Source organism: Argentina anserina, chromosome 7 (genome assembly GCF_933775445.1).
Source record: "Argentina anserina chromosome 7, drPotAnse1.1, whole genome shotgun sequence".
Lineage (NCBI taxonomy): Eukaryota > Viridiplantae > Streptophyta > Magnoliopsida > Rosales > Rosaceae > Argentina > Argentina anserina.
Window position 1 is genome coordinate 14,256,549 of NC_065878.1, and position 18,181 is coordinate 14,274,729.

The following is an 18,181-nucleotide window of genomic DNA, read 5'->3' on the forward strand; positions in this document are numbered from 1 at the left end:
TGTGATCATCTCTGCATGTTCTTCATCTTTCATGTTCAAAGTTTGTGATTTTGTTGAGTTTTGGTCTGAGTGGTTGGAGTGGCGCGTGTCGCCGTCTGTGGCGGCACGTGGGGAGTTTTGGAAGTGCAGGAAGACGGAATTAGGCCGTGGAAGGGAGGAGGAGAGGAGAGGGGAGAGTTTTGGGCGGCGGTGGGCAAACCACGCGCGGGTTTTGACGTGGCGCATGAGCCTCACGCACTGCCACTGTGAGTGGCGTGTGAGCAGTAAATTTTTTGTACAAAGTAATTTATGTACAGTAAATTGTAAAAAATAATTTACGTACAGTAATTGTAAAAAATAATTTACGTACAGTAAGTGTAAAAGTAATATTCTGAATAGTAAATCGTTGATTAGTATTTACTGGAACAGTAATTACAAGGAAACATTACATTTGTGTACAGTAATACGTAAACAGTATGTACATGAACAGTATTTATATGAACAGTAATTACGTAAAAACTGTAAATTGCTGAACAGTAAACAGTTGTACTGATTCGGCATTTGAAGTTTTACGTAACGTTTCTAACCACTTTATTATACAATTAGGTGATCGACAAAACAAGTGAAGGATTTGCAGTCGGTATTGTGGAATTACGCTCAAGTAAATAAGGTGAGTAAATCTCACTATGACAAGTCTACCCTTGGCGGTGATTCATAATTACTATTTATTTAAAAGACCGAACTATGATATGTATATGATATAGTGGGTTGTGTATGTGTATAAATGGTAAATACAATACATATATATGGGTTGCTATATTATATACTGTCATATTCTTATTTCCAAATGAGTTTATTTATAGCACCAATATTTATTTTATATGAACATGAGTCGCTTGGTTTTTGTACAATAACATGTGAGGATTGTATTATACGTGGTTTTAACTTTGAGTCATGTTAAAACGTTTTTTGTTTTCGGACGTGTTGGCAGTATCGAAACCTAGCCTTGGCCGGGTGACAGTTACGATTCAGTTAGAGCTCTAGCTTGTCTGCCGGTATACTGCATGAGGGCTAACAGATGGGTTACTTGGGTCTCATGAGTACCCATATTTTTGTGATATTGGGTAACACATGGGTTGCCCAGTGTGTGATGGCGTACTACATGAGAGGTAACAGATGAGTACCTGGGTGTCATGAGTACCCGTATTATAAATGTAATTTGGGTAAACATATGGGTTGCCTAATGTCACATGAGTACTTATATTTTCATATATTATTGGACATCCAGATATGTCGTCCTGTAACTTATGAGTGCATTTATAATTAAAGGTTTTCAGTATTTTCTCTTGTATGCTACGCGTGTTATAGTATTGATTTACTCATACGAGCTGCAAATCTTACCGGGTTTGTGTTTACAATCCCGGTGCACTTATTCGATGGTGTAGGGGATAGTTCTGCATGTGTGGATTAGCAGAATTGGATGGCTACTTTGAAGATTTCGAGAATTCATTATTTCTATTTTGTGATGAGAATTGAGTGGATTTTACATTTCTATTTGTTATAATGCTTGAATTATAAACTAGTTTTGTAATAATCAAATCGACTGAGATGTACTATGAACTCAGTTACGATACGATGTGATTATAAGATGATTTCGATTTATTTGAGATTGTTTTAGAGTTTTTCATGACTTCAATTTCGAGTTTAACACTTGAAATTTTGGGGTTGTGACAATGTATGTTATAATGTTGATTTACTCATACGGGCTGAAAAACTTATCGGGTTTGTGTTTACAATCCTGGTGCACAAATTCAATGGTGTAGGGGATAGTTCTGCATGTGGGGATTAGCAAATTCTGAGGGCTTACTCTGAAGATTGCTGAAGATTTCCTTCTTCTGTTTGTGGTGTTGATGGAGTGAATTTTACATTTCCATTTGTTATAATACTTAAGGTATAAACTGGTTATGTATTATTCAAGTCGACTGAGTCGTACTGTGAACTCAGTTTCGATACACTGTTGTTATAAGATAATTTCAATATATTTGAGATTCTTTTAGAGTTTTCATAACTTCGAATTTGAATTTTTATTATTCGAAATTTCGGGATTGTGACATTGTCAAATTATGTATAATAACATAAAGCTTAATTACTTTGCGTAACTTAAAAATAATATAAGAACACATAGAAGTGCATTGATATTATGATGGTGATCGATAAGCTTAACGTAAAAGAGAGGCCGCAATAGATAGTTACAACTTAATTAAAACACAGAAAAAATTGGACCCAAGTATCTCTGTCCGCTAGAAATAGAATCCAAAGAATATACAATTTTCCACAATGCAAATGTACGTGGCCCTGTATTGACTTGGCGTAGTAGTATCATTGAGTCTTCCATATCAGTTGTTGTCACCAGTTTATCACAGTGCTCTTCATTCTGGAAAATCGATGGGCCTACATCACTCTATAATCTTTCTTTCCTATCTAAATCTCTGCTTACTGCCATAGTTTAAGTGGATCCATTATTATTCATGTAAATAGATTCTACCTTGCGGTCCTTTAAAAAAATAGATTCTACCTTAAAATAAGAGATATGTGATATGAGAAATACTCTGTTGACCTTTAGCACTCTGTTTCTGTTATTAAACTATGAAACTATCAAACGTAAGTCTTCGAATATCCGAATTGGACCTCAATGAGTTGAGGAAATTAGGAAATTACAATTTTTATTAATTTTATAGACAGTGAGGCTTGAAAATATTATCCAGATTCTGTAATGACTAATGACTTCAAAACTCAAGTAAGTCCTCGTGTGGTCTCACCACTTGGATATGGGAGCTTGACTAACAATGTATTCCAACTCCGTTCGCAATCTTTTGGAAATTGCGATGCATCTGCTGCTATTGCTATAAAAGAAACCAGTGCCCACATATTCATTTGAACGTAAAAGAGACGCAGCAATAGTAATGCACAACTTGATAGAAAGAAAGAAAAATTGGACCCAATTATCCCCGTCTGCTACCACTAGAATCCAAAGAAGTTATAATTTCCACAATGCAACTGTATTGACTTGACTTGGATGAAACTTGTTACTGCAGTGCACCACTATCACCAGTATGCCATTATGCCAATTCAGTCAGTCTTATCTAACATAATGTCACTTCATGAAAAACCCAGAAAGAAGAAAAGAATCATGATGAGCTTACGTTCTTGAATTTCATTGGCTGCCTTGCACTTCTGGAAGTCAGTGCTAAGTCGTTATCGAAATTAGGAGGTCATTTCCGTATAAATTTTGCTTGTACCACAAAGCTCAGAACACTAAAGTTCCTTCAAATTTCGCAGAATAACTTCAAACTTAATTACTTTGCATGCATAAATTACAAAATATCTTAACAACACTGAGAGGTGCGTTGAGATTGTGATGGTGATAGATAAGCTTAACATAAAAGACGGGCAACAATAGATAATTACAACTTAATTAAAAAACAGGAAAAATTAGACCCAAGTATCTCTGTCGGCTAGAAATAGAACCCAAAAAATTAATAATTTTCCACAATGCAAATGTACATGGTCCTGTCTTGACTTGGTAGTATTATTGAATCTTATATATATATATATATATATATATAGTCTCTATCAAGAGTGAAGCTTCACTCTGAATTTACTCTGTAAAGTTCTAATTTTGACACACTTTTCGGTTAAATTTTTTCACCATAAGCGATTCAATATTTAGGTATGTTATTCAAGATCATCTCTACAAAGTTTCATCCAATTTGACAATAGTTTGTGCTTTCAAAATTGAGATTTACACGAACGGTTCACGTTGAACAATTTTAATTCATTCATTGATTTAATCTAATTTCAATACATTAACGATGTCCGAATTAGATGAAATTTTGTAGAGATGATCTTGAATAGCATACCTAAATATTGAATCGCTTATGATAAAAAATTTGACCGAAAAGTATGTCAAAATTGGAACTTCACTCTGTAATTTCACAGTGATTCTTGAAAGTATATTGACAGTGATTCTTGAAAAATATTAGGATCATTGAGAATATGTAATGACCCAAAAACTCAAGTAAGATGTCTTCTCTAGTCTCACCACTTGCATTTGGCAGCTTGACTAACAACATGTACGCCAACTCCTTTCGCAATCACTTGGAAATTGAAATGCATCTGCTACTATTGCTATAATAGAAACCAGTGCCCACATGAAATGATTTTTGAACGTAAAAGAGAGGCAGCAATAGATAGCCACAACTTATTGATAGAAAACTACATTAGTCGGACCCAAGTATCTTCATCAACTAGTCTGCTACTACAGCTTGAATCTAAATCCACAATGCAACTGTAATGACTTGACTTGGTATGATGTGCAATCTTCCATATTAGATTAGTTTATTAAGATATATAGTGCTTGTGTTCAGCAATTGCTCACAGAGAGCCTTGAACTTCTGATATGCTTGGAGTGATCTCAAATTCTCAATCTCAGAGTTAAAATTCAATATTTTGCAAGGTTAAATTATTCAAAAAAGTTGCGGTAAATAAACAAAAAATGAGATTATGTTAGGGAAATACCATGTTTTCACTCTGAAGCAGCATATGCTGATTTTCATTCATCACTACGTTTTTTTTTTGCTATCAACATATAAACATATTTTAGATGTTAATAAAAGATTTTTGATATATCTGTATTTAAACTCCTTTGCTTGATTTGATCCCTAGTACTTCAAATTATTCCACTATTTAATTAAGATGTCCTGGTAATACTCTGTTTTGTTTTTAATCACTCTGTTTCGTTCCAAAACTAAATAGCATTACGTGTATAGGAATTTTTTTCTTTGATGAAATCATCGTGCACTATACACATACAGTATATTTGGAATTCTGTCAATTTTGCTAGCTCAAGAAGCTGTCTTTTACCTAGAGGTTATGGGCGTTATTAATTATAAATGTACTCATGAGTCACAAGACGACCCATCTGGTTATCCAATAATATCTGAAAATATAAGTGCTCATGAGAAATCGGGCAATTCATCTGTTTACCCAAATACATTTATAATACGGGTACTCATGAGACCCAGGTACTCATCTATTACCCCTCATGCAGTACGCCGCCACACATTGGGCAACCCATATGTTACCCAATATCCAAAAATATGGGTACTCATAAGCCGGTAACCCATCTGTTACCCCTCATGCAGTACACCGGCAGACAGACTAGAGCTCTAACTGCATCATAACCGTCACCCGGCCAAGGCTAGGTTCCAACATGCCAACACGTCCAAAGACAGGTCGAAGACAGAAAAACACGTCCGAAGATATAAAACAAGTCCGAAGACAAAAAAACGTTTTAACAAAATTCAATGTTAAAACCACGTACAATAACAATTCACCCATGTTATTGTACTACACAAGCGACTCTTGCTCAAATAAAATAAATATAGTTGCCACAGTATAATTCATTTGAAAATAAGAACGTAACAGTACATAATATAGCAATCCATATATATATATATATATATATATATCGTATTTACCATTTATACACACATACACAACCCACTATATTATATACATGTCAGAATTCGATCTTTTAAGAAAACGTAAATATGAGTCACCGCCAATGGTAGACTCGTCATAGTGAGATTTACTCACATTCACCATAGTCCATAATCACTAAACCTTTTTAAAGTTATTTATTAAAATAGCGTTTCACTTACCCATGAACCGTAAACGATCAAGTTCACGTAATTTAAACTAAAATATATTTTTAAAATAATTTATATAAACTAGTGATGCAACGACTATGGTGACAACTCAAACTAAATTTAATAATTATAATACTACTTCGATCATGATGATCATTGTGAGGTTTACTCACCTTATTTCATGCGTGAAACTTCCACAACACTGAAAGTAATTTCCCGACTCGTTTCGTCGATCACCTAATAGCATGATAAAATTCTTAGAAAATGATACGTAAAATATCAGGTGACGATTTCAGTACAGCTAAATGTTGTTCATAAAACAATGTTCATGTTTAAAACACTGTTTAAATTTACTATTTTACTCAACACTGTTCAAATTTACTGTTTTACTAAATACTGTTCGCATTTACTGTTTACAGAACAACTTCCTAGTTCACCACAAAGTCTAATTCAAAGCTTAAAACCTCCAATTTCGAAATTTCCGAAAAATCTCAAATCAAGAACTCTAGAATTGAAATTTCTTGGTTCGAGTTCTTACCTTTCGATTTAGCTCAAAACCTTTACAGGGGTTGTTAATGATGTTGAGACAAGGAGTTTGAGACCGGTGGTGAAACCTACACTCACCGGAAATCGCCGGAAAATTGAAGAATACAACCGGATCACCGACGGGATTCTGGGTCAACTTCCGGGCTTCGATGCGTGGAAACCGGCGTGCTACTCCATGATCCACCAACACATGGAGGAGCACAAGGAGGAAATGAAGCTATCTGGGTTGTCCCGGTCACCTAAAACCGCTAGAGTCAGCCAGAAAAGTCGGGTCGGGTCGGAAGTAAATTTTTGCCTCTAAAGGGGCGGGTGCGAAGAGAGGGGGTGAAAATAATGAGGTTATTACAGATATGTTTTGGATATTAAATTTCAAGTGCACAAGGTAGTTCGTAGCATTCCTTCCGTGTCATTTGCTTTCTTGTGAGTTTAAGTGATTTCAGTACATAACTTAAAAAAAAAAAAAGACTTGATGACTGATAGTCACATATTTATGTGACTTTTATTGTGTTAAATATTCATTTTACTTAGTTATTTTGTAATGTTTTTATATTTTAATTAATTTTATTTGTTTTTAGGTATTTTGAAGTGGAATAAAAAAAAGAGAGAAAAAAGAGAGGGAAATCCAATTCATAAATCGAATATCTTGACAAGAAGAGAAAAATGTGAAATTTCGGCAATTTTCCCACCACCACCACTTTTGGTGGTGTCATGCATTTTTGGGCTAATTTTATCGAAGAGGAAGGAAGGAGCAACACATTGTTCTATCACAACTAAATCTCATCTTTTTAGTTGAGATTTAACTACACCATTTTTCTTTCTTTCTCACAAAATCATAGCTCCCCATTGTCCAAAAATCCACACCTATATTATGCAAAAATCTGATTTTATTTTGGATGTAATCATCACCTCTAGGTCCATCATTTCTTTTTTTATCACACACTTTATCCATGATCATTTACGTCCTCCATGGTCATTCACTTCTTTTATGATCACCCACTTTCTTACATGATCACCCACTTTCTTCTATAATCACCCACTTCCTCATTTATCACCCACTTATTTCATAACCAACCACCTCACTCACTACACCATTATCTCTCATTTTCTCTACTTTTTCCACCATCATTCTCCTTTATAAAAACCTTCATCACCACCATCTCCATACACACTATTTTTCCACAACCAACCAAGAGAGAGAGAGAGAGAGAGAGAGAGGAGGGAAGAAAAAATAGAGAGAATAAGAGAAGAGAAAGGGAGAAGACGGACAGGGAGAGTCGAAGCGAAGTCACCTTCAATCTCCTCAAGCTACAACTCCACATCTCCTCAAGGTGCTAAAATCTCATCAAGCCTCCACAAGAAAAAGGAAGTTCGGTCTCTTCTCTTTTAATTCATCTCTCATGTATTCTTTGGTGCTTTTATTCAAGATTATGTGTAACTAAATTTCTGGATAGTTAGGAGGCTAATCAAAACTCTAGATATGTCTTCGATTTCAAACTCTAATTGATTTATATAATTTTAGATGAGAATTTCTTCACTGATTGTTCATTGATAATTATATTGCATGTCTCATTGGATCGCTACTTTGATGCATGTTTTCGGGTTTTATTATCTTGAATATATATATGACCATCATATCGTTGCATATTATGTGAGAGATAACAAGTTCTTTGCAGGTACTTGTGTGAAGTGATTCCTTAGTAATCTAAGGCTACCGACATTGACATTAGATTCTTTGTTGTTACTCAAACGTTCTTAGAAATTTCATGATTTTAATTATTTTAATCTAGATACCAACATTTCATTGATCAATTAATTGAGAATATAGTTAAGTCGATACCGACATTTCACTTAACATGACAAGTAAGATAACTAATACGGTTAATGACCTAACGACATTGTCTTAACTGTGAGTGCATTCATCTATAATTATTGACATTGTTTGGGGTGATTGAAACATATCTAGTGGTGGAGAGAAGTCTCTAGCTATTGTTTTTCTCATATTTACATCCATATTTACTTTTTAATATTCTGTTATCAACAGTATTTATGTCTTATTTATTTTGGTTGACCAATCCAACCAATTCCGAATACCCTCAAAATTTGTGTGGTCGTCCGCCACTGTGTCTAGTTAGTTTCTATTTAATTTAGTAATTTTTGGTTAAGTCTAGATTAGCTAATTAATTAGGTTTCCGCTCCTAAGTTAAGTTTGTCAGATTTCTGGTTTACGCGTCTGTTTGTGTTTTTAAGTCTTAGTTTCATCAATCATCTGCGGTAATGACTCATATTTACTATTTACTACATTGATATAATTGATTTGATAATAGGGTATCTTTCTAGGTGTTTTTGCGCTATCAGTGACTAATTTGTAGAGTAGGAGGAAAAGATATATATAGCTCAGCAACCTTTCTTGTTTTAGTTTTTTTTTTTTTGACAATTCCTTTCTTGTTTTAATTTGTGTAGTACGTTATCATGTATTACGTACACTACTTGTACTGTACCCTCTGGTATGTCTTAAATACAAAATAGACATTATAAAACAGGGGAAATTGTATGCCAAACTGTAATTAGTTTGAAGAGTCCTCCAATATAGTTATTACAGTAACAGTAACAGTAGAAATCACAAAACAAAAAACAAACAAAAAAAAGCAGAAAACTCAACAAACCTCCCAACTCACAAGGAAAGATAGAGAAAATAAATGAAAGTGTACAACATCAAAATATAAGTGAAGAATATTATAAGTGAAAGTGCGTACGTTTATGTTTATACATGTGCATTAAAGTGATTGAACCTCTGTACTCTTTAACTGAGAAGAAGTGTGCATGTTCTAGCTACTTAATTGGCTTACAAGAAGCTGGCCCTGTGTATAAAAGGAAGTCATAAATTACTAGTCAGGTTGGAAAAGACCAAACGATGATGAATAGATGTGAATAGATATATGTAGAAAAAGATTGATTACCTGCTCAGGATGTACTATATATGAAGCAGAAGCATATGCTTTAGACGCCGGCTGATCAAAACTAGCCTCAGGCAAAGGCGGCAGAACCAATCTTTTATATCAGTTATGAACTTGATGTACGCATACCTCCATGACCTGTTGAAAATCAAACTCCCACAAACTCCCCAGAATCCAACAACAAACCCAAGCCCCATACTGAAGTAAAATTCCTTCGTTATAAGTTCATCATCAGCTTCCAAGGTATGCGGATTTGTATCGTCTTGAGGACATGCCTTATGTAGTGGAGGTCCACACAGTTGAGGATTTCCTTCATAAGCTGCATCAAATGTTTGGAGCTGAGGGCCAATTGGAATCTCTCCAAACAGGTTGTTATAGGATAAATTCAAGAAACTAAGTTGATATATCCAAGCAAGGCTGATGGGAATTCTTCCTTCTAGCTGATTGCTTGATAAATCAAGAGAATCTAATGACTGCAGCTTGCCAATGTCTTGACTGATCTCTCCTTTAAGAAAGTTTCCTGACAGATTCAATGAAATCAACCCCACAAGAGTGGTGATACCACTTGGAATTTGTCCCGTCAATTTATTGCTTGAGAGATCAATTCTCTTTACCAGTCCCAGAGTGGTCTTGTATTTGGACATTGTTCCTTTCCATATGAAAGATACTTCATTGTCATAATCACCAGCGAAACCAACCAAATTATTATAACCAGAGGACGTGAATGTATTGTGGATGGTCAGACTAGTATATCCTTTTGTTGCCAAAGTAGTCAAATTGTTGAGGCATTCTGGTATACTTCCAGATAAATCGTTCACAGAGAAATCCAAAATTTGGATGAATGCTAGATGACATAACTCTAATGGCATGGTACCATTAAAGTGATTAGACCTTAGGATAATAACAGTCAAATTTGGAAGTCCAACACCTAACCATTTAGGTATCAAGCCTGAGAAATTGTTTTCTCCAAGGTCAATGAGTCCTAATTTTGTGCAGTTATCTAAGGATGAAGGCAATTCTCCCCAAAATCTGTTGTTATTTAGCTTCATAGTGTTGATGGAAGACAACGTGCTCATTGTTGTAGGAATTCTTCCAGATAAAGTATTGTTACTCAAATCAAGAAAGCGTAGACGTTCAAAATGAATCCAACAATCTGGAAGTTGATCACTAGATAAGTGGTTGCTCGAAAGGTCAAGGAACGTTAAATAACTCAAGTTCGTTGGACACAAGAAAGACTCCAAGTTTGAGAATTTGTTGTTGGAGAGATCTAGAGATGATGCACTTGTAAAAAATGAAGGGACTGGTCCTCCGAACTGGTTCCAACTAAAATTTACTTGAGGATTATATGCAAACCTCACACTTGAATCTGCAATTGTTCCCTCAAGTTGATTGCTTGAAAGATCCATAGTCAATACATTACTGAATAAATCCCAAAACCAACTTGGAAGGATACCCGCAATTGCACCATTAGAAATATCAAGCTGAACAACATTATTTTGAGTTCGAATCCATTCTGGGAAGTGAGGCCCCATCATGCAAGACCCCAACAATATAAATTTCAATTGAAAAGGGGGAATCCAGTCAGAATGGAAGTCTAAAGCTAGTGAATTAGAGGACAAATCCAATTGCTTTAGGTTGAAGAGTTTTGAGAAATGAGTTTGTGTGATCACCCCTTCAAAGGAATTATTACCAAGACGGACGACCTCTAACTTGGACATTTGGCCAATACTGTGAGGTATTGTTCCAGTTAACTTGTTCCCATCTAGATATAAATCTTTCAATGAACTTTGAGGACATGTAGACAATATTTGAACAAAATCAAAAATCTGTCCACTGAGATTATTTTGATTAATATACAAGCCCTGCAAGCCACACAACTTAGCAAATGAATGCGGAATCTCTCCTTCAAGTTGGTTGAAACTTAGACCAACATGTTGGAGATAGGTCATGTTGTGCAAGGCAGTGGGAACCAAACCTCTTAAACCAGTGCTAGAAAGGGTAAGATGAGAAAGGGTGGAATTGTAGTTGCGCAACCATTTCAGTGTTGAAGGAGTGACAACACCATAGTTGCCAGAAAGATCAATTCTAGCAAGTGATTTGGAAGCATTAAGGAGGGAAAGAGTGAAAGACATTGGAGGAGGAAGATCGCAAATTGACAATGTCAGGTTTCTTAAACTAGGGAGTTTGTTTATTGTTTCCAGCCAATCGAAAACTTTACTGAGGTTTGTGAAAGACAAGTCTAAGTAGTTTATAGAAGAAAGAGGAGTAAGCCAACTGAGGGTATCTGCATGAAGAAGGGGATTAAAATTGAGGTCCAGATGTTCCAGTTTAGTAAGGTTTCCAAGCTGATATGGAATTCGACCACCAAAACTGGCCCAACCTAGGTCAAGGTATCTTAAATTGGGCAGAGAACCAATGACCTCTGGAATTTGGCTCCCATTGAAATCATTTAGACTGAGATCCAAATACTCCAACTGCTGCAATTCAATGAGTTTAGGACTTACAGTACCTTGTAAAAATTTGTAATGAAGATGAAGTTGAATGACATGTCCAGTCTGGTTGTTGCAGTAGACTCCTTCCCAACTGCAGCAATCTATTGCTGAACCCCATGAAGTAAGTATTTCCCTCTTGATATCAACCATGAGGCCTTGCTTGAAAGCAAGAAGAGCCAGCCTTTCCCTCTCTATGCACCTCATCCCGGTCATGGTAGCATCTGCATCCTGGTTCCCGACTAATGCTGATGAGTATTTGAATCCATGGAACAGCATAAGAACCAATAATATCGCATATGCAAGTTTCCTTCCTACCATCTTAATAGAATGCATTAATATGACTAAAGAAGAAGCAGAACTAAAAATCTGCGATTTGTAACGACTAGTTATCTATCAAGCAATCAAGGATTTATGACTGCTTCATATGATCGAGAAACTGTTGCCATGTAACATTAGAAAAATATATGGCATTTTTACCGGTGCCACAATCATTTGAAACTGTGTGATATTGACGGACTTGACTTTCTACGGAATCATATGCATAATATAATACCAGGATAGAGAACTTAAAAAAGACGTATCGACTTATGTATTTGTTCGTTTCTGCTTAGAAGTTTCGACCATAATATGCTTCTATTGACTCGCGAAGTCCATAAATATTAATTCATATGTAATGAGCCGATTTTTCGAGATCGATTTATTTGATTTGGTAGAAATTTTATAAACTTTGTACGATTAATAAAACGCAATGTTTCGCCTCACGACATTGTAAATCGAAAAAAAAACGGAACCGTTATCAGAAATTTTAATTAGAAAAACGTTACGTTTCCGCGACGCGAGAATCAACTTTTACTCCATCGTTCGGTTGCGAAAAATTCCTTCACGAAAGTGTAGAGCTCGTCGATACAAGTTCGTGGACACGTCACGCGTTCTAATCGGACGTCGTACGTGAAAGTTATTAACGACGGAAGTCAGTTTCCAATTTTGGAAATGAGTATGAAAGGGAATTAATTGGAGCTAGGGTTTCCATTTTCGGAAACCCTCACCCCGCCTCAATCCTTTCTCTCTCCTCTCTCTCTCTCTCTCTCTCTCCCCGATCGCTCTCTCTCCCCGACCCTCACACCCCTCGCCGACGATGTCCCTCCACCGGCCTCCGTTTTTGACACTTCCGGTGTCATTGGGATCGCACGGCCTCAACTCATCGGCCGGTGGTGATGGCGGCCCACCCTAGGCAGATAATCAGTGGCGTGGACGAAGCACCAACTCGGCACCGTCGATCTCTACGTCGCCGGCGTCACAGGAGCTCGGGGCCACGATGACTAGCTCTCCCTCCTCCTCCTCGACGCAATTTGACCTACGGTGAGACTCGATTCGAGCGACGACGCCATCGATCTCCTCCCCTCGAATCCGAGACTTTGCGGCGGCGACTGCGGCGGTCTCCGGCCGGTTTTGGGCAAGTTGAAGGTAATGGTGTGATCGTCTCCTCCCATTCTTTGATTTTCATGTTGGTGGTATATTGTTTTGATCGGAGGTAGAGGAGCGGCGCGACTCGCTGTCTGTGGCGGCACGTGAGCGCATGTGGAGTAGGGTAGGGGCGGCAGGAGGCAGTGGGGGCGGTGAGGGGAGAAAATGAAGGAGTTTTGGGCGGCGGTGGCGAGCTACGCACCGCTTTTAGGATAGGTGCGTGAGTGCCATGCGCTGTCGGCGGAGGTGGCGCGTGAACCCCACGCGCCGCCATGTGCGGCGGCGTGTGAACAATGATTTCAAACAGTAATTTTTGTAAAAATTATTTTATGTGCGGTGAATGTAAAAAGTAATTTACATATAGTAAATGTGAATTTATTTTACGTACAGTAAATGTGAATTTATTTTATATACGGTAAATGTAAATTACGTACAATAATTGTAAAAGTAATTTCTGAAGGGTAAATCGGTAATTATTATTTACTGAGACAGTATTTACGATTGAATAGTACATGAATATACAAGAATACGTAAACAGTATGTACTTATACAGAAATACGTAAATAGTATGTACTCGTACAAGAATACATAATTAATATGTATTTGTATAGTAATACGTGAACAGTCTCAAGACAACCGCACGGTCAGCTACTCCAACCCGTAGACGTGGCACGCCGCCCATCGCCGCCTAGAAGCCATATCGGCGATTTGAAGTTCTGCAATTGCATTGTCGTCCAAGCTCCGTCTTTGGCGACGCCAGAGCTTGCGACGCTTCCTTCTGTAGTCCTTCTTTCCTCTGATTCCGATCCTAGGTGAATTGAAGCTCGAATCAAGCCGGTTTAATCACGATCTCCAACCATCGATCCGATCACTTGCAGCGGCGTTTCCGGCGACCTCTGGCCTAATCCGAGCTAGTTGCAGGTACGGTTACAATCTAGTCCGTGTAATCCACGTTTTTTATGTTGGGAATTTTGTAAATTGTAGAAGTTTGGCCGGAGATGGTGGTGGTGCGCGTGCCGCTGCCTAGGGCGGCGTATGGGAGGAAGTGGGCGGCAGGGAGACAGCGTTAGGCTGTAGGATGAAACAAGTGGGAAGAGGGGTGGAATTTGTGGCCGCAAGCAAGCTCACGCGCAACTGTTTGGACGGCATGAGAGCGCCACCCGCGGCTGCTAGAGGGTGGCGCGTGAACAGTATTTTGTGCACAATATGAAACATTGTTTCAGCTGTAATTAATATTCACCTGAGGTTTTACGGGTTATTTTCTAAGCACGTTTTTATGCTATTAGATGACCGACAAAACGAGTGAGGGAATCACCCTCGATGTCGTTGAAGTTGCACGCAGGAAATAAGGTGAGTAAATCTCACCATAACAAGTCTACCATTGGCGGTGACTCATATTTGTGATTCTTTTAAAAGAGTGAACTGTGACATCTATATAATATAGTGCGTTGTGTATGTGTACAAAAATGGTAAATACAATACATATATATGGGTTGTTATATTCTTTAATGTTACAGTTTTTATTTAAATTGTGAAATTATTGTTTTTGATTAATTGTGGCAGATGAGACTGGAAGGGAGATAATGTACCTTCCGGTATAATAGATTATTGGAGTGACTTTACATATATTGTTATGCGAGAGTCGCTTGGTTGTAGTACATAAACATGTGTGAATTCTTATATTATACGTGGTTTTAACATTGAATCTTGTTAAAATGTTTTCTGGTCTTCGAACGATGTTGGCATTAAATCGGAACCAAGCCTTGGCCGGGTGTCAGTTATGATCAGTTAGAGCTCTAGTCTGTATGCTGGTGTACTGCATGAAGGGTAACAAATGGGTTGCTTAGGTCTCACGAGTACACATGTTTTTAAAATGATATTGGGTAACCAGATGGGCTGCCCAGTGTCTCATGAGTACACATATTTTAAAATAATACTGGGTAACCCGATGGGCTGCCTAGTGTCTCATGAGTACACATGTCTTAAAATGTTATCTATTACATTTCCTTGTATGTGATGTATGTTATAATGTTGGTTTACTCATACGGGCTGAAAAGCTTACCGGGTTTGTGTTTACAATCCTGGTCCACCAAATCGATGGTGTAGGGGATAGTTCTGCATGTGGGGATTAGCAAGCTCAGAGGGCTTACTCGGAAGATTACTGAGGATTTCTTTCTTCTGTTTGTGGTGAGGATTGAGTGAATATTACATTTCCAATTGTTATAATACTTAAGATATAAACTGGTTATGTATTATTCAAGTCGCCTGAGTCGTACTATGAATTTAGTTTCAATACACTGTTGCTATAAGATGATTTCAATATATTTGGGATTAGTTTAGAATTTTCATGGCTTCGAATTCAAATTTTTTATCATTCGAAATTTCGGGGTTGTGACACTGCAAGTAGTTGTTGATACCATGAATGAATTGGTACCCGGCCAAAAAATTTATAATGGAGAATAATATACAAATTAAAAATCTGAAGCACTTGTAAATGACAGATTTAGGCAGAAGCAGTAGCACATGTATCTGTTGTATGCCTTGTATCCGAAGGTTTTAGACGTTTAGTGTATTACAACGGCAAAAGTAGCAGCGTTAGTCGACGATGCCTGATGGATAAACTAAGTCCTTAGTAACTTCACTATGACTAAGAGCCTATCTGATGTGTATAGCCGGTGAAATTCAATCATTTATCAAAAATCATTGTTCTTAAGTTGGCAGAGCTACGGAGGTACTTCACTATGAGTCAATGATTTGAAAAGTAACAAGAAATTTTTTTGATTTGGCAAGGAGGATCTGCCTGTCTCTGATCACAATCACAGATCATGAGAAATGGTGTTAATAAGTAAGGTATTTTGTAGAGGCCCTCCCAGGAATAGCAATACAAATCAGAGTTTTACAACATTCTCATTGGGTTGTCCCCTTTTGACATATACGGGAGCGTGCTAAGTTCTAACAACTTTTATTAATGAAAACTTTCACCCGATGCAATTGATCAAATGATCATCTAAAGTCCCTTTAATACTAATAGCCAATTAAAGTGCATTCAAGAAATCATAATAGCAGTAAGAACATATTTTCACCTATTGTCAATGTATTTCAACAGCCCATAGTCCGGTAGGATTATACAGTTGTCAGCTTCGCTGCTTGAGCTCGAAACAACTCATTTTTCATACCATAATAGAGTGGTCCCATGCTGGAAAAGGTGATGAAGTTCCAGCCGAAAGCTGATCCTCCAACAACACAAGTTCCTATATTTTGACCATCTTCAGCCTGCTGCTTCTCACCAGCTACACCTGATGGAAGCTCATCTTCTGATGGTGCACCAGATGAAAGCTGCCCTTCTAGCACATTGTTATATCTTGGTGCAGTAAGCGCTTTTGGTGTCATCTGTTTGTATAGTTCCATCAGAAGTTTCACCTCTGCATATATGCCGCATACAATATAAGTTCATCTCATAAGCCCATATACATTTAAGCCTTAACCATCATATAAAAAGGTAACAAACAATATCTCAGGCAAGTAAATCCACCATAAAACGTTGAATTCTAGTGTGTCTAAAAGGATCCAAAACTGGAGCACAAGAATCTAACCGTGTAAAATTTTGAGAAGATGCAACAGATATCATTAGCTATAGTAAGCCAAACGTATGAATTTTTAGCTGTGCAGTTAGCTACTTTTTCTTGTACACTCTTCAAGTATCCTCCTTTCAGTGAAAAATAAATGCTTGCATCAGACTTCTTTCTGTCTCTAGCAGAAATCTTAATATGGCTTCCACATAACATCTAAATGCTATGCTAACAGTATCTAAATTGGTGGACAGTGCTAAGATGACAAACTGAATTCAAGGATGAACTCTATTAGTCATTCAAGAATAATTGATAAATCAAGTTACAACATCTATGAAACTTGTTTCTATGATACACCTGTCATCAGTATGCAAATTCAGGTCAGTCTTATCTAGCAAAATGTCACTGCATGAAAACCCCAGAAAGAAGAAAAGAATCATGATGAGCTTACGTTCTTGAATTTCATTGGCCGCCTTGCACTTTTGAAATTCAGGGGTCCGGAGAACCTTCAAGATAATCATACGAAAACACATTCAGAGCCATTCATACAAGGGACACAACATAGCAAAAACAATTAGCATTTTAAAACGCTGGGATGTTGAATATCAATCAAGTGTGAATCTATTCAAAAACTAGATACATCACATATTCTAACAACCAAGTTAACACCGAATGGTCTACCCACTGCAGTCTCTCGACGACCTAATGCACATTAAAGCAGCTACAATCTCATATGGCTTAATACATCACTAGTTACGATCCATTAAATATCAAACTTCATCCTCAGCATCAAAGAATCAAACTTGATCGAAAATGACACTAAATTATCACTAATATTTAAGCGTTTCACGGATTTTTTTATCAACCTTAACTCAGTTCATCATGTAAACGTCATATTGCATCCTCACTTAGCATAAACAAACCCAAAAATTGCGAGCAAACATCTCTAAGAACAATGAAATCAAGATAAGATTAAAAGCCCAGAGCACCATTCATCCGAAACAACTAGAAATTGAGAGAAAGATGCAAACTTGGAGAAATGGGGGGTGAGTAATAATACCTCAAGAACATTGGGACGAATGTCTGTGAGGAGAGCACGAATCTTGAAGGAGGTGGAGTTTCGGGCATCACTATCAAGAGTTCTCTTTTTGGTCTTTGAATGAAGATGAGGGGGAGTTTTGACTGAGTATGGAGGAGGATTTGGGATTTGGGTTGCTTCTTCCATTTGATGATGCTCTCTTGCTACCCAACACTGTACAGTACTTGGTAAGATGCAAGATTTTGGATTTAACCCCTAACTTATGGCAGTTTGAACAATCAGCTTTTAGAGTTTTTTTTTTTCAGAATACCCTTTTTTTTCCCTGTACAATATTAGCTTGATAAAATTTCTTGTATGCACAACATGCAATTTCACGATATAATTCTAAACGTCTATATATTTTATTTGTTGTGCATCTATATAAAAG

At 37.2% G+C, this 18,181-nt stretch overlaps 3 protein-coding genes across 3 annotated transcripts in view; 1 reads left to right on the top strand and 2 right to left on the bottom strand.

The window, feature by feature from the left end:
• LOC126802774 (uncharacterized) overlaps positions 1-18,181 on the top strand; it is a 51,532-nt gene that overhangs the window by 31,321 nt on the left and 2,030 nt on the right. The gene's annotated exons all lie outside the window — the stretch shown is intronic.
• On the bottom strand, positions 8,783-12,030 carry LOC126802761 (receptor-like protein EIX2). Its single transcript, XM_050530455.1, has 2 exons — positions 9,194-12,030; positions 8,783-9,094 (listed from the first exon to the last, which is right to left on the bottom strand). Exon 1 carries the CDS (start codon positions 12,013-12,015, stop codon positions 9,208-9,210), a length of 2,808 nt encoding a protein of 935 aa, XP_050386412.1. The 5' UTR covers positions 12,016-12,030; the 3' UTR covers positions 8,783-9,094; positions 9,194-9,207.
• LOC126802772 (uncharacterized) lies at positions 16,223-18,001 on the bottom strand. Its single transcript, XM_050530475.1, has 3 exons — positions 17,776-18,001; positions 17,167-17,221; positions 16,223-16,568 (listed from the first exon to the last, which is right to left on the bottom strand). Exons 1-3 carry the CDS (start codon positions 17,938-17,940, stop codon positions 16,270-16,272), a joined length of 519 nt encoding a protein of 172 aa, XP_050386432.1. The 5' UTR covers positions 17,941-18,001; the 3' UTR covers positions 16,223-16,269.